The sequence below is a fragment of the Eumetopias jubatus genome, unplaced genomic scaffold (assembly GCF_037043125.1).
Source record: "Eumetopias jubatus isolate StellerSeaLion01/CBP00866 unplaced genomic scaffold, mEumJub1_p1.0 scaffold_14, whole genome shotgun sequence".
Taxonomy (NCBI): Eukaryota; Metazoa; Chordata; class Mammalia; order Carnivora; family Otariidae; genus Eumetopias; species Eumetopias jubatus.
This window is the reverse complement of record NW_028274820.1, coordinates 108604625-108626569: the sequence shown is the minus strand read 5'-3', so window position 1 is coordinate 108626569 and position 21945 is coordinate 108604625. Positions and strand designations below refer to the sequence as shown.

The following is a 21945-nucleotide window of genomic DNA, read 5'->3' as shown; positions in this document are numbered from 1 at the left end:
ATATTATTAGAAATACATACCAAGAACATCAATACAATAACCGTGAAAAGAGGCAATGGAGAGTAAGGAAGTTTCTGTTAAACATGCCGAGTGGTGACCCCATTAACCCATAATCCCACCCCTAAGTACACTTTACCCAACAAAAATGCACACTCACGCCCCAGTAGGTGCCCTGCTTCTGGGCTCCGTGCAGACCCAGGCAGCGGCCTCGGGAGCAGAAGGCAACAGTGATAAGAGGGGACGTGAACAACAGGCCGTGGTTTCCGTCCTGTTCATGACCAGGACCTCAAGCCTTTGTGACAAATCTAAGAATTATTATGTATTGTTTAAGTATGTTCTTTTTGTTTACATTAGCTAGTTAGAATTTTTTAGAAAAACATATACTATTTGTACAGTAAAAAAATGACGATACTTACATGGGGGGAAGTATGCACATTTATCTTAGAATTCCTGGGAATTAGATAAAAATATTTAAATCTTGCTTAGAATAAAACTGACACTTTTGGGGAATTCTTCTAATTAAAGAGCATTATTTTCAGATATTTACAATGTGGACTGAGCTTTAGCCAGGTAGTCTAAAATGTACCTTAATAGTAAAACTGTAGTAAATATTGAGAAAATTGTTACTCCTTTCATTCACTGAGTTTTTAAAATGTCAAAAAAAAAAAAAAACAGTGAAAAGTACATACATACCTGCACACACACACCACAGAGGCCTATACCCCCAAGGTCAAGCTAAGACATTTATGAAAATCATGAAAGAAAATACGACGAGCGAGCCTTGCAAGACAGGGAAATGCCCCTGAGCACTAAGCTCTTCTATGGAGAGATACAGACAAGATGCAGCCACCAGCCACGCAGCGCGCCTCCGAGGGGGTGTGGAGCCGCACCAGCTGCCAAGGTTCCGCGGCGGAAACACGCACCTGCTCGGGTCTCGCGTTCTGCTCTGCCCAGGAGCGGCCGGCCCGGCGGGACGGCGCAGGCAGCCGTCCGCCCGCGCTCCTCCCTCTCAGCTCCGCGGTCTCTGGCCTTGCCCCTGTCTTTTCCTTTACCGTGAGACTTCTCCGTGTCCTGCTCTCGGTGTTTCTCCTTATGCCTTTCTCTGTCCCGGTCTCTGGAGTCCTTTCTCCTTTCCCTTCGCTTTTCTCTTTCTCTGTCCCCATGAGGGTTCTCCCTGGACACGGGGCCATCTCTCTCGCCAGGCCTCTCTCTGTACTTGCTGTCTCGGTCTGGGCCCCCGTGCTTGGGCTCTCTGTATTCAGGGAGGTCCATTTCTGACTCCTTATGCAGCTTCTTTTCTCTGTGTTTCTTATCTTCCTTGGGACTACCTGATTGTGCAGCCTAAACCAAGAGAAAAAAAGCAGAATTTGGAATCGGAGTCATACTCAATGAGGGGTCTTAACACTAGCTGCAACTGCTTTCCATCCCAGCAAGATGGGCCTGGAAGAAGAGTCTCTGAATGCAAAATCAGACTGAGCATTTCTATGACTGGCAATGGGCACCCATTTACCAGAGACATTCGCATCTGCTGGCAAGTCAAATCTGAACTACCACATGGAACAGAAAGAAAAAGAAAGGGTTACTGAAGCTACATCTTAAAGTCTCTGAGACACTAACAGCCTGGGTCCAACTCCAAGAACAAGGACTGACCGGCCCCTCACCCCTATAAAATTCTCAGGAGGTCTTGATCTCAACCCCTGTTAACCCCGGTTACTTTACCAGCAAAAATGGGTTTATTCAGGAACAGCAGAGAATTGCAATCTGGGACAATTACGCTATGGCAAAACCATAGGTGATTCTGCAGAACAAAGGGAGGAGGCTCTTTTACAGAGGAGAGGGGGCACTGGGAGGGGCTGCATTAATCTAAAAGTCCGTTGGTGTTAACTTGGAGCTGGGAAGTGTAGTGGCTTCTCGCTGGCTGAGCTGTTGCCAGGGCAGGAGGAAACCTTCCTTTCTCCTTCCGGGATAGTAAAATAGTATCCACTGGGAGATGCATCTCTCCCTGTTGGGTCTGCAGTGGACAGTGGACTGGTAGAGCCTGGGCGCTGCCCTCTCTGGCCTCCCGACTCCAATGCAAAGGGGGATTTTCCTTTTACTCATTTTCTCAGCCCAAAGTTCCCTCCACATACACCACACACACAGACACATGCACACACACACACATAAACACACGCATGCAAACTCACCACACAGATAAACCACACACACATACATGCGCGCACACACCACACACATGCACTCAATGCACACCACACACATACACGCACACCCCGACACATATGGCCCAAGCCCTGACCCATAACAGAAACCTGATGGAGCTGCTGGGATGCTGGGCTGAGCAGGGCAACCCTGTCCCACCACAGTTCCAGACCTATTAACGATACGGCTTTATCTCTGAGTCAAAAACACTTCTGAAATGAGCCACACAGAAGCAAAGTTGAGAAGCAGGTAAAACCGTCCAAGAAACCGTCCAAGCTCCAAAAGGACCCCAACTCAAATCTTTAAGATACAGTACCAAAAGATGTTTTCTGAGGTCATCTGCTTTCCAAGTATCATCTTTTGTTCTTCTCTAAAAAGAAAAGTATAAAGTTAGAATTTTTAAAGTTTAAAAAACTAATTTTGTACACTCTAGTGAGCTGCTTTTTCATTAGGTCATTTAAGTCAATGGCAATTAGTCCTTGACATGCAAGAAATTACTACCTACTAGGAAAAAAGGTAATAGTAATGCAAATTTTAAAAAACTATTCCCTAGTCTAAGATTACCTATAAACAATTATAGAATGTGTTCCTCTGGCTACTTTATAAGTGTAGGTAAAACACACTCCCCACTCTCCACCTTCCATGTCACCCAATGCCTGTCAGTGCCCAGTCCCACTGCCCAACAGTGTTTCTGGCTGCCAACAGAGGAGATGCCCCTGGAGTGTCCCTACCTGGCAGGCTGCGCCCCGCCCCCCTTGCCCCCAGGTACTGAGCATGCAGCAACATGACTCCTCCATAAGCGCATACACAATTCACCGGCCACATACAAGACAGATTTAGATAATGAAGAAACTCACTAAGCAAATTAATCAAGGATGTTTCCTATAGACAACATGGTAGATTTATCCAGATTATTTCACTTTCCCTTTGAGAAACACTGCTTTGAGGGTACAAAAAAAGTAAGATTTTTGTAAGTTTCAGATTTAAAGCAAATGTAGTACAAATGAAAAACAAAAACTTATTCATGGATAAGCCACCAAACATCTTCCTGGTAATGTGAAAGTTAAGGAAACAGAAAAACAGTTCACAATAGTTCATAAATACTAACTAAAAATAAAAAGCAATCAATTATAAGAATCTAGCCAACGCATACTATAACCACAAAATTTACTGTGATCTACTATAATGAGAAAACGTATTTTTTGATAAATTGGTTGACTTAACAAAATGGGTCCTCAGCAAGATATGGTGTAAGATGATCAGTAGCAATTAGCATAGTTATAACTTATAGTTTCTGAACATTAAAAATTTTTGTCTCAAGTTCACTGCTCTGTGTAGAGGTTTAACACAGGACCTTTTCCGAACACATGGTCCAAACTGAACAGAGAGCTCGTGTGCCCCTGAGAGAGGACAAGAGCTAGAGACCCCTACAGAGGGGAAGGGCACCAGCCAGGGCCCATGGACTGGGCCTCCTCCTAGATGTAATTACATGACTTATGCTGACAGGTAAAAACCCTGCAGGCAACAGCTCTCTGGTAGACCACAAGATCCTCCTTCTGCCCTTTTCACCAACCCAGCTTTGGGCCCTTGAAAATCAGGCAAATGGCCTTGCTCACCCCCTAAAGATTTTTCTTTCTTTGTTTCTTTTAAATGTCTTTTGTCATTTAAAAAATTAATGGTTTATGTTATAAAATAACACACAGTTCCCTCATGCCCTATCCCAGCCCTCACGTGTCACATGTATTTTTAGGAACTCTGCGTACATATGTGTAGACAGAGTGCTTCAGACCAGGAGCCTTTTGTCTTTTTTACCCTCCACTCTCTTAAAGACCAAATTCACCAGCATTTCAGCCCCTGCCCTGTGGAACAGAGACACCAGTTAAACTCTGGTCTCTCCAAGTACAGAATAGAAAGGCAGCGCTTCCCCCTATAAGGGGAATAAACCCCACTCTGAAAACAAAAGAGGGGAGCTGCCTACACAGCAAACCCTTCAAGCTACAGGATTACTCAGTCCACACACAGGCAAACCTGAGAGTTCAACTCCATGGAGGTCAATGTCCACACCAGGTGACCCCGGGCTGCGTGTCCGCTGCATGTAAAATGAGCAACTCCAGAAAGAGCCCCAGTGTAGCCGACCAGCATCTCACATGAGCCACCTGGTGAGCCGGCTCAATGATGCCCATTTACCACGAGGCTCTCTGGAGCCCTGTGCGGGGAGAGCCTTAGACAGCCTTCATGGTGCTGTCCGTCTGCCCCTAGAGTACAGCAGGACTTCAAAGGAATTCTCTGCACTTCTCCTCCACCTCATGCTGACACCCCAGGAGGAGGCTGTGGGAGCACGGACACCTCACCCACCATCCTTTCCAGAGGCAGAAGCTGCAGAACAGCTCCTCCTGGGCCAGGGTCCTTTTCCCTCATTACACTATGTACTGTTTATTCTTGAGCCAAACTCAGAGGCAGGAAAGCCAGAGTCTCACTCTTGGGGTCATGCTCGGGGCCTGTTATCCCCAGTCACCCCTCTAGCCCCACTTCCCTATTCCCAAAAAGCAGTTTCCCCAAAGCACATAGATCCCGGAACATCATGCCTGCCTCCAAACACCACCCAACCCACGAGCTTCCAGGGTGTCCTGGATTGGCAGCACTGTGCAGCCACCCGATGCCTTCAACACCCAGCACCATCTTGGCTGAGCAAACACTCACTCGCTTGCCGAATGTTAAAGCTAAATGTCAGCTGAACCCATTAGTTGCGTGTTAATAAAGGGTTAAAAGTGCGAAGTTGTTTTGTTTTCCACAAATTGTTTGACAACAGCTGCCACAGCTCCTGACACCTGGGGGCTACGCACCCTTGCCCTCAGCATCCTGGTTGCCGGTCGCTGTGGCTGGGCTGCATGCCAAGAGTGGCCTGGTGGACAGGGCACTGACACTCCAGTCTCAGATCAGATGCAACCCATCAACAAGTCCTACTACTTCTCATAATATGTTTCCTAAAATGAAAGAAATCCATTCTTCCTGTCCAGTCCCACTGCCCCAAACCCAACCCAGGCCCACAGAAGGTGGCCTCCCAAGCCCACAGAACAACAGACCAGCTAGTGCATTTGCCAACAGACGCAAAGAGGGGAGGCTGGCTCACACACAGCTTTAGGATTGAGACATAATTTACCTTTGGCTGTCTTTTTCAAAATTACCCCTTAATGCTAGAAAATGTTTTATATTATAAATTCGATTACTTAGAAACAAATTATTGGCTGCTCAAGTAATCAAGTAAACTGGATTACTGGTTGTTCCACAGCTATCCCTCTCATCCCTGCTTGTTAGCACACCAACAGGCACACAGCCTGGCTGAGAATGTGCAGGTCGTTTCTAACGTTCCAGACGACAGACTCGACGTTGTGGACGCGTGCATCTGCAAACAAGAGCCCTAATGTGCAGATGCTGCACCAGGCACAGGACACCAAAGCTCAGATGGCACTGAGTCTGACTTGCAAGGGCGAGGCTGACCGCAGACTGAGTCCTTTCGGGGGCTGACTGCAGATTAGCAGTGTGGGGAGAAGGTCCAAGACAAACTGCCGACAGCAGGGGACAGCTGAGCTCCATTCCCATCTGTGCAGGGGTGGCTGGGCACATTAAACGGAGCAGCTGGGGAAGAGAAAATCACGCAGGGCTGGTCAGCATAAATGCAGCCAGGCCAGACACATAAGTGTCTGCAGGCTGGCAGCTATGGAAGTCAGGAGCCTACCTTCCCATAGAGACCTGGAGGCAGAGGCCTCATCCTTCCTGGGGATTCTAGTTGCAGGATGGCTTTCAGGTCCTAGAGAGAAACACTCCTGGGTAGTAGAGACACACAGACATCTCAGGGACAGAGGAAGGATGCAAAACTGTAAATGCACTAGAAAGGGAGGGGCAGGCCTATCCAGGTGCTGACCAAACACACTGCCATTCTGACAGCCCTGGGCTTTGCCAGACAGGAACTCAAAGGGGGCTGGGTCATCACAGGGACATAGCCTTAGGCTGTCAGAAGCCCCTAAATGTTAGTCAGTTTTCTTCATGCAGGAGAACCTTGTAAGTGGGTTAGTGAGGACCAACTCTCCAAGAGCCCAGGGTATTTGCCCTAGAACATGCAGCCTTTCTAAAAACAGAATGAAGCTGCACTGCACCGACCTAAATAGTTAACAGCAGTTAACAGTGAATGGCTGTAACACAGCAATTCAAATTTCATATCTACATTTAAAAAGACAAGAAATTTATTTTATTCTAAGGATAAACTAAATACATACACATATATATATTTATCTATATATATGTGTGTTCATACCTTTTAAGCTATGATTAATAAATTTCATGATAATAAACTCACACATTACCAATTGTTTGGTATGTAACAAAAAATTAGAAATTTCTAAAATTATCATTGAACATAGAAATTAATAAAAGTCAAACACTAGAAGCAAGGTAAACTAAAATGTTTTTAAAGAACTAACACTTGGGGCGCCTGGGTGGCTCGGTCGGTTGAGCATCTGCCTTCGGCTTGGGTCGTGGTCCCAGGGTCCTGGGATCGAGTCCCACATTGGGCTCCCTGCTCAGCGGGAAGCCTGCTTCTCCCTCTCCCACTCCCCCTGCTTGTGTTCCCTCTCTCACTGTGTCTCTCTCTGTCAAATAAATAAATAAAATCTTAAAAAAAAAAAAACACTGAAAACTCACTACCTTTATCAAGCAGCTGTAAAGTCAGCAAACACACTATTAAGTTTTATTTCCTATAAATAGCTACAAAATACTGAACCTTGTTATGATCTTAGTAGAAATAATGAACACAAAACTGGTTATATTAGTGATAGAAGTGATGTCAGCAAATAAATATAGTGACACAAACCTAAGGAAAAGCCTGGTACATGATAAAGTTACAATAAAACAACACCAAAAAGTCGAGTACAATTTTATTCCAATCACTGCATAGAGGTTTTACTCGTCCCTTGACTTTATGGAACAAAATACACTAATTCTGTAGCACTATAATAATTGCATAACAAGGTTCTAATAACCAGATTAACTTCCTAAAAAGTTAACGACCAACTTGCAAATGAGAACCTAATATGGGGATTCATTAGCTGCCAGGAAATAGCTGCTTTTGCTACTTTGAAATGTTTATTTTATAAATATGCATTAGAAAACAACCCCCAAAATAATTCAAAGTAATGAAAAATGTAATCAACTTGGTGAACTATGTCAGCCAGAATCACAAAAAGACACAGAAGAGAACTTATCTGGGTGAGATCTAATAGAGAGGTACGTGTCTGATAATTAAATGGTTTTGGGAGTGAAGGGCCTGAAGAATCTCTGTGCCTGCTCTGGAATCCTATCTCAGTGCTTAAGAACAAGGGCTTTACAAACAATTCAGGGAGAAGACTGAGCAGGAACCAGGAGAGCAAACCCCTACTATTCAAAAAACTTACTTTAATAAACCTGGTGGTTCATTCATAAATATGAAAAGTCAATCAGACAGTTGAGAAAACACTGACATAAAAAAGAGAAGAATCAAGAAAAACAAATGGAGAAAATGACCCTAAAAGAAAATGACCCAAGGAAATAAAGAAAAATCTTTATTTAGGGGCACCTGGGTGGCTCAGTCGTTAAACGTCTGCCTTCGGCTCAGGTCATGATCCCAGGGTCCTGGGACTGTAGGGAGCCTGCTTCTCCCTCTCCCACTCCCCCTGCTTGTGTTCCCTCTCTCGATGTCTCTCTCTCTCTGTCAAAAAATAAATAAAATCCTTAAAAAAAAAAAAGGAAATTTAAAAAAAAAGAAAAATCTTTATTTAAAAAAAGAATACTAATTCAAAGGGATACATGCATCCCAATGTTTATAGCAGCATTATCTATACTAGTCAAATTATGGAAACAGTCCAAGTGTTCACTGATTGATGAGTGGATAAAGAAGATGTATATATACACAATGGGCTATTACTCAGCCATAAAAAAGAATAAAATCTCACCATATCCAAGGACATGGATGGAACTAGAGATTATCCTAAGTGAAGTAAGTCAGTCAGAGAAAAACAAATACCATATGATTTCACTCATATGTGGAATTTAATAAATGAAACAAATGAACATAAGGGAAAAGAGAGAGAAATCAAGAAACACTCTTAATTCTGGAGAACAAACTCATGGTTACCAGAGGGGAGGGGTGGGGGGAGGGGTTAAATTTGTGATGGGGATTAAGGAGTGCACTTGTCTGGATGAGCACTGTGCGATGTAGGAAATTGTTGAATCACTATACTGTACGCCTGAAATTGATATAACACCGTATGTTAACTATACTGGAATAATTTAATTTTTTTAATTTTTAAAAATTAAAAAAAAAAAAGCTTCCTACTCTAACCCCAAGGGGAGACAGTGCTTTAAGAGCTATCTCCCTCTTTGGGGTGCCTGGGTGGTGCAGTCAGTGAAGTGTCTGACTCGTGGTCTCAGCTCAGGTTGTGATCTTAGGTCGTGGGATCGAGCCCCGTGTGGCACTCTGTGCTCAGCGAGGAGTCTGCTTGAGATTCTCTCTTGGCCTCGCTCCATCCCTACCCGTCCCCCCCACTCTCAAATAAATAAATCAATCTTTAAAAAAATGGGGCGCCTGGGTGGCTCAGTCCGTTAAGCGCCTGCCTTTGGGTCAGGTCATGATTCCAGGGTCCTGAGATCGAGTCCTGCATCGGGCTCCCTGCTCAGCTGGGAGTCTGCTTCTCCCTCTGCTGCTGCTCCCCTTGCTTGTGCTCTCTCTCTAATAAATAAATAAAACCTGAAAAAAGCTATCTCCCACCTTATTTGTAACAATAAAAGTTCTTTGCTTAAAAATTAATTAAATTAGAACTAACAAGTACATAAAGCTAACAATAAAGCTGGAGAAATCAGAATATAGAAAAAGAAAGTCAAGGAGATGGAAAATATGAGCCATGAATTCAACATGTAACAGGAGACCGAATCAGAGTTCCAGAAAGAACGGGGAAGACAGAAAGAAGGAAATACAGAATAGAAAAAATGTCCTAGAAGTAAAGGCAGACTTGAGGTTCCATTTTGAAATGCATAATCAAATGTCAAAAATAATGAATGAAAAAAAAGAACCACAGTAGACATATTGCCATATGTGTCCAGAACACCAAGGACAAGATCCTAAATCTTTCGGAAAGAAAGAAAATGTTATTTACAAAAATATCTCATCAACCGGAGGGGGCGGAGCAAGATGGCGGAGGAGTAGGAGACCTAGATTTTGTCTGGTCTCAGGAATTCAGCTGAATAGGGATCAAACCATTCTGAACACCTACGAACTCAACAGGAGATCGAACAGGAGAGTAGCAACAACTCTCTGAACAGAGAAGCGACCACTTACTGGAAGTTAATTTTTGTTGACTTTTTTTTATTTTTCTTTTTCCCTTTTTCAACCAACATCTTATAAATCCCTTTTTTTAAAAAAAAAACATTTTTTATTTTTTTTTTTTCATTTTTAGAGTCATATTTTATCCCTTCATAGTAGTTATCCTTGTTTTTGACATATATATATAAGTTGTTCTCTCTTTAAAATTTTGAGGTACAGTTTCTTCTAACAGAGCAAAATATACCCTAAACCACTAGTGTATGGCTTTGTTCTAGTCTCCTGCCTGATCACATTCTCTCCCTTTTTCCTTTTTTTTTTTTTCCTTAAATCTTCTTTCTTTTTTCAAACAACTTATCTTACCAAGTCCTTTTATAAAATCTTTTATAATTTTCATCTTTACAGTCATCTTCCATCCCTTCATTGTATCAACCCTTATTTTGTACATATGTCTTTCTTCCTTTAAAATTTTAGGAGGCACTTTTTTCTAACAGACCAAAATACGCCCAAAATCTAGTGTGTGGCACTGATCTATGCACTAGCCTGATCATATTTGATCATATTCTGCCTTTTCTGAATTGTTTTGTTTTTGTTTTTATCTTTTTTTTCTTTCTTTTTTCTTTTTCTCTTTCTTTTTTCTTTCTTTCCCTTTCTTTTCCCCTGGTTTCAGGTCTTTTCTGATTTGTATACAGTATATTTGCTGGGGACGTTGTAAACCTGTTAGCCTTTTGTTCTCTAATTCATCTATTCTCCTCTGGACAAAATGACAAGACGAAAGAAATCACCTCAGCAAAAAGAACAAGAGGTAGTACCGTCAGCCAGGGACCTACTCAATACGGACATTAGTACGATGTCGGACCTAGAGTTCAGAATCATGACTTTAAAGATACTAGCTGGGCTTGAAAAAAGCGTGGAAGTTATTAGAGAAACCCTTTCTGGAGAAATAAAAGAACTAAAATCTAACCAAATCGAAATCAAAAAGGCTATTGATGAGGTGCAATCAAAAATGGGGGCACTAAATGCTAGGATAAATGAGGCAGAAGAGAGAATCAGCGATATAGAAGACAAAATGATGGAAAATAAAGAGGCTGAGAAAAAGAGAGAGAAACAACTACAGGATCACGAGGGCAGAATTCGAGAGATAAGTGATACGATAAGACGAAACAACATTAGAATAATTGGGATCCCAGAAGAAGAAGAGAGAGAGAGAGGGGCAGAAGGTATATTGGAGCAAATTATAGCAGAGAACTTCCCTAATGTGAGGAAGGAAACAGGCATTAAAATCCAGGAGGCACAGAGAACCCCTCTCAAAATCAATAAAAATAGGTCAACACCCCGACATCTAATAGTAAAACTTACGAGTCTCAGAGACAAAGAGAAAATCCTGAAAGCAGCTCGGGAGAAGAGATATGTAACCTACAATGGTAGAAACATTAGATTGGCAACAGACCTATCCACAGAGACCTGGCAGGCCAGAAAGGACTGGCAAGATATCTTCAGAGCACTAAACGAGAAAAATATGCAGCCAAGAATACTATATCCAGCTAGGCTATCATTGAAAATAGAAGGAGAGATAAAAAGCTTCCAGAACAAACAAAAACTAAAGGAATTTGCAAACACGAAACCAGCCCTCCAAGAAATATTGAGAGGGGTCCTCTAAGCAAAGAGAGAACCTAAAAACAGCAAAGAGCAGAAACGAACACAGACAACAGACAGTTAACAGTCACCTTACAGGTAATACAATGGCACTAAATTCATACCTTTCAATAGTTACCCTGAATGTAAATGGGCTCAATGCCCCAATCAAAAGACACAGGCTATCAGATTGGATTAAAAAACAAGACCCATCAATATGCTGTCTGCAAGAGACTCATTTTACACCCAAAGACACCCCCAGATTGAAAGTGAGGGGGTGGAAAACCATTTACCATGCTAATGGACACCAAAAGAAAGCTGGGGTGGCAATCCTTATATCAGACAAACTAGATTTTAAAACAAAGACTGTAATAAGAGATGAGGAAGGACACTATATCCTACTTAAAGGGTCTATCCAACAAGAAGATCTAACAATTGTAAATATCTATGCCCCGAACATGGGAGCAGCCAATTATATAAGGCAATTAATAACAAAAGCAAAGAAACACATTGACAACAATACAATAATAGTGGGGGACTTTAACACCCCCCTGACTGAAATGGACAGATCATCTAAGCAAAAGATCAACAAGGAAATAAAGACTTTAAATGACACACTGGACCAAATGGACTTCACAGACATATTCAGAACATTCCATCCCAAAGCAACGGAATACACATTCTTCTCTAGTGCCCATGGAACATTCTCCAGAATTGATCACATCCTAGGTCACAAATCAGGTCTCAATCGGTACCAAAAGATTGGGATCATTCCCTGCATATTTTCAGACCACAATGCTTTGAAACTAGAACTCAACCACAAGAGGAAAGTCGGAAAGAACTCAAATACATGGAGGCTAAAGAGCATCCTACTAAAGAATGAATGGGTCAACCAAGAAATTAAAGAAGAATTAAAAAAATTCATGGAAACCAATGAAAATGAAAACACAAGTGTTCAAAATCTTTGGGATACAGCAAAGGCAGTCCTGAGAGGAAAGTATATAGCAATACAAGCCTTTCTCAAGAAACAAGAAAGGTCTCAAATACACAACCTAACCCTACACCTAAAGGAGCTGGAGAAAGAACAGCAAAGAAAGCCTAAACCCAGCAGGAGAAGAGAAATCATAAAGATCAGAGCAGAAATCAATGAACTAGAAACCAAAAGAACAGTAGAACAGATCAATGAAACTAGGAGCTGGTTCTTTGAAAGAATTAACAAGATTGATAAACCCCTGGCCAGACTGATCAAAAAGAAAAGAGAAATGACCCAAATCAACAAAATCATGAATGAAAGAGGAGAGATCACAAGCAACACCAAAGAAATACAAACAATTATAAGAACATATTATGAGCAACTCTATGCCAACAAATTAGATAACCTGGAAGAAATGGGTGCATTCCTAGAGATGTATCAACTACCAAAATTGAACCAGGAAGAAATAGAAAACCTGAACAGACCTATAACCACTAAGGAAATTGAAACAGTCATCAAAAATCTCCCAAGAAACAAAAGCCCAGGGCCAGATGGCTTCCCAGGGGAATTCTATCAGACATTTCAAGAAGAATTAATACCTATTCTCCTGAAAATGTTCCAAAAAATAGAAATGGAAGGGAAACTTCCAAACTCATTTTATGAGGCCAGCATTACCTTGATCCCAAAACCAGACAAAGACCCCATCAAAAAAGAGAATTACAGACCAATATCCTTGATGAACATGGATGCAAAAATTCTCACCAAAATACTAGCCAATAGGATCCAACAGTACATTAAAAGGATTATTCACCACGACCAAGTGGGATTTATTCCTGGGCTGCAAGGCTGGTTCAACATCCGCAAATCAATCAACGTGATACAATACATTAACAAAAGAAAGAACAAGAATCATATGATCCTCTCAATAGATGCAGAAAAAGCATTTGACAAAGTACAACATCCTTTCTTGATCAAAACTCTTCAGAGTATAGGGATAGAGGGTACATACCTCAATATCATAAAAGCCATCTATGAAAAACCTACAGCGAATATCATTCTCAATGGGGAAAGGCTGAGAGCTTTTCCCCTAAGGTCAGGAATGCGGCAGGGATGTCCACTCTCACCACTGCTATTCAACATAGTATTAGAAGTCCTAGCCACAGCAATCAGACAACAAAAAGAAATCAAAGGCATCCAAATCGGCAAAGAGGAAGTCAAACTCTCACTCTTTGCAGATGATATGATACTGTATGTGGAAAACCCAAAAGACTCCACCCCAAAACTGCTAGAACTCATACAGGAATTCAGTAAAGTAGCGGGATATAAAATCAATGCACAGAAATCAGTGGCATTCCTATACACCAACAACAAGACAGAAGAGAGACAAATCAAGGAGTCTACCCCATTTACAATTGCACCCAAAACCATTAGATACCTAGGAATAAATCTAACCAAAGAGGCAAAGGATCTGTACTCAGAAAACTATAAAATACTCAGGAAAGAAATTGAAGAAGACACAAAGAAATGGAAAAACGTTCCATGCTCATGGATTGGGAGAATCAACATTGTGAAGATGTCAATGCTACCTAGAGCAATCTACACATTCAATGCAATCCCCATCAAAATACCATCCACTTTTTTCAAAGAAATGGAACAAATAATCCTAAAATTTGTATGGAACCAGAAGAGACCCAGAATAGCCAGAGGAATACTGAAAAAGAAAAGCAAAGCTGGCGGCATCACAATTCCGGACTTCCAGCTCTATTACAAAGCTGTCATCATCAAGACAGTATGGTACTGGCACAAAAACAGACACATAGATCAATGGAACAGAATTGAGAGCCCAGAAATGGACCCTCAACTCTATGGTCAACTTATTTTTGACAAAACAGGAAAGAATGTCCAATGGCAAAAAGACAGTCTCTTCAACAAATGGTGTTGGGAAAATTGGACAGCCACATGCAGAAGAATGAAACTGGACCATTTCCTTACACCACACACAAAAATAGACTCCAAATGGTTGAAAGACCTAAACGTGAGACAGGAGTCCATCCAAATCCTAAAGGAGAACACAGGTAGCAACCTTTTTGACCTTAGCCGCAGCAACTTCTTCCTAGAAACATCGCCAAAGGCACGGGAAGCCAGGGCAAAAATGAACTATTGGGATTTCATCAAGATAAAAAGCTTCTGCACAGCAAAAGAAACAGTCCACAAAACCAAAAGACAACCGACAGAATGGGAGAAAATATTCGCAAATGACATATCAGATAAAGGGCTAGTATCCAAAATCTATAAAGAACTTATCAAACTCAACACCCAAAGAACAAATAATCCAATCAAGAAATGGGCAGAAGACATGAACAGACATTTCTCCAAAGAAGACATCCAAATGGCCAACAGGCACATGAAAAAGTGCTCAACATCGCTTGGCATCAGGGAAATCCAAATCAAAACCTCAATGAGATACCACCTCACACCCGTCAGAATGGCTAAAATTAACAAGTCAGGGAACGACAGATGTTGGCGGGGATGTGGAGAAAGGGGAACCCTCCTACACTGTTGGTGGGAATGCAAGCTGGTGCAACCCCTCTGGAAAACAGTATGGAGGTTCCTCAAACAGTTGAAAATAGAGCTACCGTTCGATCCAGCAATTGCACTACTGGGTATTTACCACAAAGATACAAATGTAGGGACCCGAAGGGGTACGTGTACCCCAATGTTTATAGCAGCTATGTCCACCATAGCCAAACTGTGGAAAGAGCCAAGATGCCCATCGACAGATGAATGGATAAAGAAGATGTGGTATATATACACAATGGAATATTATGCAGCCATCAAAAGGAATGAGATCTTGCCATTTGCAACGACGTGGATGGAACTGGAGGGTGTTATGCTGAGTGAAATAAGTCAATCAGAGAAAGACATGTATCACATGACCTCACTGATATGAGGAATTCTTAATCTCAGGAAAGAAACTGAGTGTTACTGGAGTGGTTGGGGGTGGGAGGGATGGGGTGGCCGGGTGATAGATATTGGGGAGGGTATGTGCTATGGTGAGCGCTGTGAATTGTGCAAGACTGTTGAATCACAGATCTGTACTTCGGAAACAAATAACGCAACATATTTTAAGAAAAAAGAAAAAGAAGAAGATAACAGGAGAGGAAGAAAAGGGGAGTATGTCAGAGGGGGAGACGAACCATGAGAGATGATGGACTCTGAAAAACAAACTGAGGGTTCTAGAGGGGAGGGGGGTAGGGGGATGGGTTAGCCTGGTGATGGGTATTGAGGAGGGCACGTTCTGCATGGAGCACTGGGTGTTATGAACAAACAGTGAATCATGGAACACTGCACCAAAAACTAATGATGTAATATATGGTGATTAACATAACAATAAAAAATTAAAAAAAAAAAAAATATCTCATCAACCAAACCGTTGCTCAAAGACGAAAGCAGAATGCCGTCGAGGTCCTGGAGAAACTCTGGGGCGCCGGGGGGCTCAGTCGGTGAAGCGTCGGACTTCGCTCAGGCCGGACCTCGGGGTCCTGGGCCCCACAGCGGGCTCCACACTCGGGGCGCGTCTGCGTCCCGCTCCCCCTCTCCCTCTGCCCCTACCCCGCTCGGTGCTCCCTCTCTCTCTCATTCCCTCAAATAAACGAGTCTTCGAGGTCCTGGAGAAATTAATTCTGATCCTGGAATTCTGCCCTAAGCCAAAGTCTCGAGTGTATCAGCAGAACAAGGACCCTCTCGGAGCACAGCCTCCTTCCTACATAACCTTATTTAAAAACGGCACTTGAGGGGCTACTCCAGGGAAAGGGTGGGGGGAGGGCGGTCTCAAGAATCCTGAGGGCACTGGATCCAAACACAGCAGATCTAACCCAGAAGTACAAAGAAAAGAAACTCCCAGATGATTGCTCTGAGAAGGTCTAGGAAAAAAAATGAGTTCTGATTAGAGCACAAAATCGGCGGACTCTGGAGAGGATTTCGTAAGGTAGGCTTTATTAAACGGATAATAGGGCTGATTAATAAGCTAAAGTATGGTAAGTGATAAGGTTAAGAAAAAAGGCATTTGCCTCGCCAGAGAGAAGGGAAATACAACCCGCCCGCCGCGGGCCACCGCCCTGGGACTGACCCTCCGCGCCGCGGCCCCGCTGACCACGACGCGCGCAGCCTGCCGCGGCCAATTCCCACGCCGCCCAGCGCGCGACACGACCACGGCGGGAAGGAGGCCGGGACGCCGGCAACCGCGCACCCGGGCCCACGGGCGACCGCCGCGCCGGCCCCACGGGCCGCTCGCTCGCACTCACCTTCCCGGGCTCCATCGCAACGCGCGGGCCCGGACCTCCGGGCCAGCGTCCCCGGCTCCTAGCAACGGGCCGGCGCGAGCGGCTGAGCGCCGAACGACCGCTGTCCCGCCAGGCCGTGCGGCTGCCCCCGGCGCGTCTGGCCTCTCCCCGCTCCTAGCAATTGGCAGGCATGAGCAGAAGAGCGCCGAGCCACCGCTGTCCCAGAATACCCCGCGGCCGTCCCCAGCGCGCCTGCGCATCCCTGGCTCCTAGCAACCCACAGGCAGAAGCAACAGAGGGCCGAGCCATTGCTGGCCCGGGTAACCAATCCCCCAATGCCCACAACGCACCACCGTCACCGTCACCCCCACTCGGTGGGGCGGAAAGGGACGCAGCGCGGTCCTGGTCTCCAGCCCGGTCGGCGTTCGGTTGGGTGGGGGCGCGGGCCTCGGTGCGGGAACTAAGCTGGGCTGGCCCTCCGGCCTGGCCGGGAGGACCGGAGCTGAGAGCGTCACCGGACATCTGGAGCTACGACGAGGAAACTGAGGCATGCCGCTGAGCTGACTGCTGCTTAAGCGGCGAAACTCCAATTCCTGGGTGCCTGGTACCGCCAGGTACTTGGAGGGCGTCGTACTCAGGTCCCGAGGCAGCATCAGGAAGCCATCTTACGCCCCGCCTCTTCGAAGCAAGAACATTAAGCACCCCAAAACTCGACTTAGCAAACATACAATGGATTAGGAGAAGAGCTTTCACCTGTATCTGGCTTTGCACCTTAGAATTCCTTTTCCCATATATGTCACTGGATAATACACACCCTGTAAGATACTGGGAATCAAAGTATTTGAAAATGTAATTGTTAAAAGAATGATTTTTTTATATGAGACAAGAGACAAGAGTACTGAAACATTAAGACAGATAGTCTGCATCTCAGATTTATTTTATCAGAATTATTTTATTTGAAGCTTAATATAAAAGTCCATATTAAATATGCAAGACTGAAGAGGGGTGGTCCTATTCCAGTAATGCACGTTATAACTGATGTTTAGCTATGTTTCCACAAACTGTTTTGCATTTGTTTAGTATCCAAATGTTACTAAGAAAAGATTCCCCTTAATATTTCATGCACACAAAAAAAGAGCAGACTCTCAAATCATGTGTTAAGGAGTACATCCGTGAGCATGTTATTAATAGTCTGTGCTTTTCATAGCATGTTTTCCTGGAGATAAGAAAATTTATTTTGCAGATGTTGTGTTTTTGAATCACACACTATTATGAACCAGTTTACAGTTTTATGGATCTGTCTTCTTTGTTCCAGACAAAGGCCATTTACCTAGCTTCTTGCCTTAGAGAAATTAATAGCAGATCCAAAAAGCCTTTTATATTTAATTGTACTCTGGTCCTGGGCATATCACTACTATCTTTCATTCTCACTCATTAACCCTTTAGGAAGAACATAACAGAAAAGGAAGGTAGGAAAGGCAGTTTTCAGTGAGAGCTGTGATATATTGAGGAATTGCTCCAAGTGAGGCACCAAACTCAAACTTTCCATTGGGCCATTCACTTAATTCTTGTGGCATCCCTGTGAGGTGGACCTGTTACTGTTTTTCAGATGAGGACACTGAAGGCCAGAGAGGTTAATTCACTTGCCTAAACTCACAAAACCAGGCTGATGGATGGTCTGATGCCAGAGTCCATGCTTTTAAGCACTATGTCACTCTTTGTCAACCAAGAAAACAGCTGATTCTGGAAAAGCTTCAAACTCTGTTGAATATGAGGAGAAAGTCATGCATACCGCGTTACTGACTTGGGTCTCAAGTGCCACCAGACTCCTTTCAACATAATCATGTGTTGACTCTGCTTCTCATTTCCACTGCCATCCTTCATCAGCAAACAGCATGACTTCGAGCTCCCCAGATGCACCATAGTCACAGGCTTGGTGAATGCTGTCTCCTCTTGCTCACTATTTCCAGCACAACTGCTGAATAAATGGCTATGGAGGAAGCTAAAATAGCCTTTCTCTCCTCGGACTTCCTAAAACAACCATTTTCTAAATAACTCCTTTGATGAGCAGTTCCATTTTGTCTTGTAATATTTCTTTTATTGTGTTCATTCATATAGTAGTTGCCTTCCTAAGTTCATTTGATGACCTGGGAAGTGACAGAGGGCTAGAGATAGAAAGCTACATTAACACTCTCTGGACGTCTAGTAGCTCATCACTGCTAGGACAGAGAAACAGGCAAACAGCTGCTAAATAACGTGAACCTGTGAGAGCGGTGAGTGAGGAGGTGACAGATGGCTGTCTGGAAGAAAGAACTGAGGTTGGGAAGGACACATAATTTCCCAGACGAGAGGCTGGGAAAGAACATCTTGAGTCCAAGCCCTGAGAGGAGGCTTTGGAGGGTTCCAGGAAATATGATTGTCCCTGGAACTGTGCTGTAGAAGAAAGCATATAGAAATATAATCCAAGCCACATAGATCATTATAAATTACGTAGTAGCCACACTTTAAAAAGTACAAAGAAACAGATGAAATCAAATTTAATAATGTATTTAGCGGGGCGCCTGGGTGCCTCGGTCGTTGGGCGTCTGCCTTTGGCTCGGGTCATGATCCCGGGGTCCCGGGATCGAGCCCCGCATCGGGCTCCCTGTTTGGTGAGAGGCCTGCTTCTCCCTCTCCCACTCCCCCTGCTTGTGTTCCCTCTCTCGCTGGGTCTCTCTCTGTCAAATAAATAAATAAGGTCTTTAAAAAAAATAATAATGTATTTAGCCACATACATGTTATCATTTTATCATATAATGTATATTTAAAATGTTGAGTTATTTTACATTTTTCTTACACTGTCTTCAAAATCCAGTGTGTGTTTTATATTTACAGCACACCTCAGTTCAGACTGGCCACATTTCATGTGCTCAAAGCCCCATGTGGCAAGTGGCCTCTGTGTGGAGCCAAGCAGGTGTCCAGCACAGAGTATGTGAGTGGAGGTGGCAGGGGGCACATGGAGTGGCATGAGATGGTCAGAGAGGAGGCTGGAAAGGGGGGCACGGCCAGTCGGTGAAGGACCTCGAAATGGCATGATGCAAAGATTTAAAGCATTGTTGGGCAATGCTAAGTCGTTAATATGGGAAGAGAATACTGTTTGCAGACTGAAGGACAGGTAGGTTGGAGACAAATGGGAGCCAACAGTGGGGGCTTCGTGGGGCTTTGCAGCCATTGTGCAGCCTATTCCTCTGCCCCTTCCCCAAGCTAGCTTTGCTCTAGACGCCCGGAGACTTAGCTGCAACACGTCTGCACAGACCCTCCCCTGCTCACATCGTTTGGTCCCACTGGTTTATTAAAGTTCTCCTATGTCCTCTTTCCTAGAATTTAAACATGTCTGTCCATCTCCCTCACTGGACTGTAAACCAGCTTATAATTCCAGGTTATGATAAAAACAGAACCTTTTTTCACAGTGATAAGCAAATCTGTCACAAAAGTCAAGAACTTTCCTTTCCCAGCCTCTTTGGTTTCCGAGGTCAGGTAAATTGGTGTCCCTCTAATGCCTGTGTACATGGATATGATAGAAAACCTACCTGTAGGTTTAACAAACTAACGTGCTAGTGAGAAGTCAGATCAGCTTCTCACTGGCTGTATGAACGTAGGAAGTTTGTTTTACTACCTTGTGCTTCAGTTAGCTCTACAGTAAAATGGGAATTATAAGGTACCTATTCTGTAGAGCAGTCATGAGGATTACATGAGCAATTATGTGAAGTACCCAGAACAGCGCCTATCGCAAACTAAGCACACAGTAAGTTATTAACAAGTTTATTACTGTTATTATAGATTAGCACCTAAGTTATAAATATCTAGGACAGATGAAAATAGGTGGGGTACCAAAATTAGAGCCTGCCTTTATCAATTTATAAATTATCTGCTACTGTATGAAACCATAATTGGAGCACTTCAATCAGTGAGGAGATTGCGGTAGGCAGAACTCTGGCCCTGATGGTCCTGCCCCTGGTACCCACTCTCTTGTTTGAACACTCTCTCCTTGAGTGTGAGCAAAACCTGTGAATGTGATGGGATCCACTCCCGTGGTCAGGTTACTGAGGAGTTGACTAAATTGGTCGAAAGGGAGATAATCCTGGTTGGCCCTGACTTTCCAAGGAAGGTGATACATCTGAGAGAAAATCCTGTCCTGGAAGAAGATGAAGCAAACTGCCATGCCAGGAGGAGATGAAGGAGGAGGCACATGGAAGGAACAGAGGGTGACCCCGGGCTGTCAGCCAGCAGAAATTAGGGACTTAAGCCCTAGAGCTGCAGTGAACTGAATTCTGCCAACACCCTGAATGAACTTGGGAGGGGATCTCAGATGAAGGTCTCCAGAGGAGACCACAGCTCAGGCAACAAGCCAATACTTGGTTTCACCTAATGAGACCTGAGCAGAGGACTTAATGAAGCCATGCAAATATCATCTTCAATAACGATAAAAACTGGAATGGGGCTTGTGACTTGATAGATGGCTTCAGTTGGGTGCTCTAACATGTACCACCTAATGCAGACTCCCCTCCCCAAGAACATCAGGGCTCCCCCTCACATGCACAGAGCTGCCTCTGGGGCTCCTGAGGGCTGAGCTGTATTCAGCAGATAAGTGTAGTCATGGAGACAAGCATAAGGTATAGACAGGATTAACTTGAGGAAGGAAATATCACAAAAGGCTTCGCAGAAGTGGAGATATACAAATTGCTTTTGAAAGATGAATAGGAGGGGCACCTGGGTGGCTCAGTCGCTAAGCGTCTGCCTTCGGCTCGGGTCATGATCCCAGGGTCCTGGGATCGAGCCCCGCATCGGGCTCCCTCCTCGGCGGGAAGCCTGCTTCTCCCTCTCCCACTCCCCCTGCTTGTGTTCCCTCTCTCGCTGTGTCTCTCTCTGTCAAATAAATAAATAATCTTTAAAAAAAAAAAAGATGAATAGGAGTTTTACATAAGGATAGAGGGAGAAGGGTAGTCCAGACACAGAGAACAGCCGGTGCAAGGGCACAGACAGGTAACAGTAGGGTTTGGGAGGGATGAGCAGCAGAGCAGACCCTAGATGGGGAGATGAGGCGAGAGGTAGATCAAATGTGGACAAGCTCTGTATGTCATGCAGAGGAGCTGTAAGTTCACATCAGAAGCAAAGGGTATATAAACAGGGAAGAGATTCAATCAAATCTGCATTTTGAATTCGCCATTTGATAGAAATATGGACTTTTAAAAATGACTTTTGGGGCGCCTGGGTGGCTCAGTTGGTTGGGCGACTGCCTTCGGCTCAGGTCATGATCCTGGAGTCCCGGGATCGAGTTCCACATCGGGCTCCCTGCTCAGCGGGGAGCCTGCTTCTCCCTCTGACCCTCCCCCCTCTCATGTGCTCTCTCTCTCTCATTCTCTCTCTCAAATAAATAAATAAATAATCTTTAAAAAAATGACTTTTGGATTAATTTCAAACTTAGAGAAAATATGGAAGTACAAAGCACCCCGTCTCCATTGCCCAGA

The 21945-nt window shown here is 43.9% G+C and overlaps 1 protein-coding gene across 9 annotated transcripts in view; it reads right to left on the bottom strand.

The window, feature by feature from the left end:
- The window catches only part of DYNC2I1 (dynein 2 intermediate chain 1), an 85830-nt gene extending 68739 nt beyond the window's left edge, over positions 1–17091 (bottom strand). For 2 of the 9 annotated variants that reach the window (XR_003607443.2, XM_088018656.1), the window contains exons 1-3: positions 16789–17091; positions 2516–2569; positions 924–1341 (exon numbers count right to left, since the gene is read on the bottom strand). Coding sequence is in view for 7 of the 9 variants with exons in the window: in XM_088018656.1 (XP_087874782.1) it covers positions 924–1341; positions 2516–2569; positions 16789–17091 (775 nt within the window). In the remaining 2 variants the exon portion in view is untranslated. The remainder of the gene's footprint in view (positions 1–923; positions 1342–2515; positions 2570–16788) is intronic. The other 7 variants (XM_028092383.2, XM_028092386.2, XM_028092385.2 and 4 more) reach the window with 5 other exon arrangements.
- Between the last annotated feature and the right edge of the window lie 4854 nt (positions 17092–21945).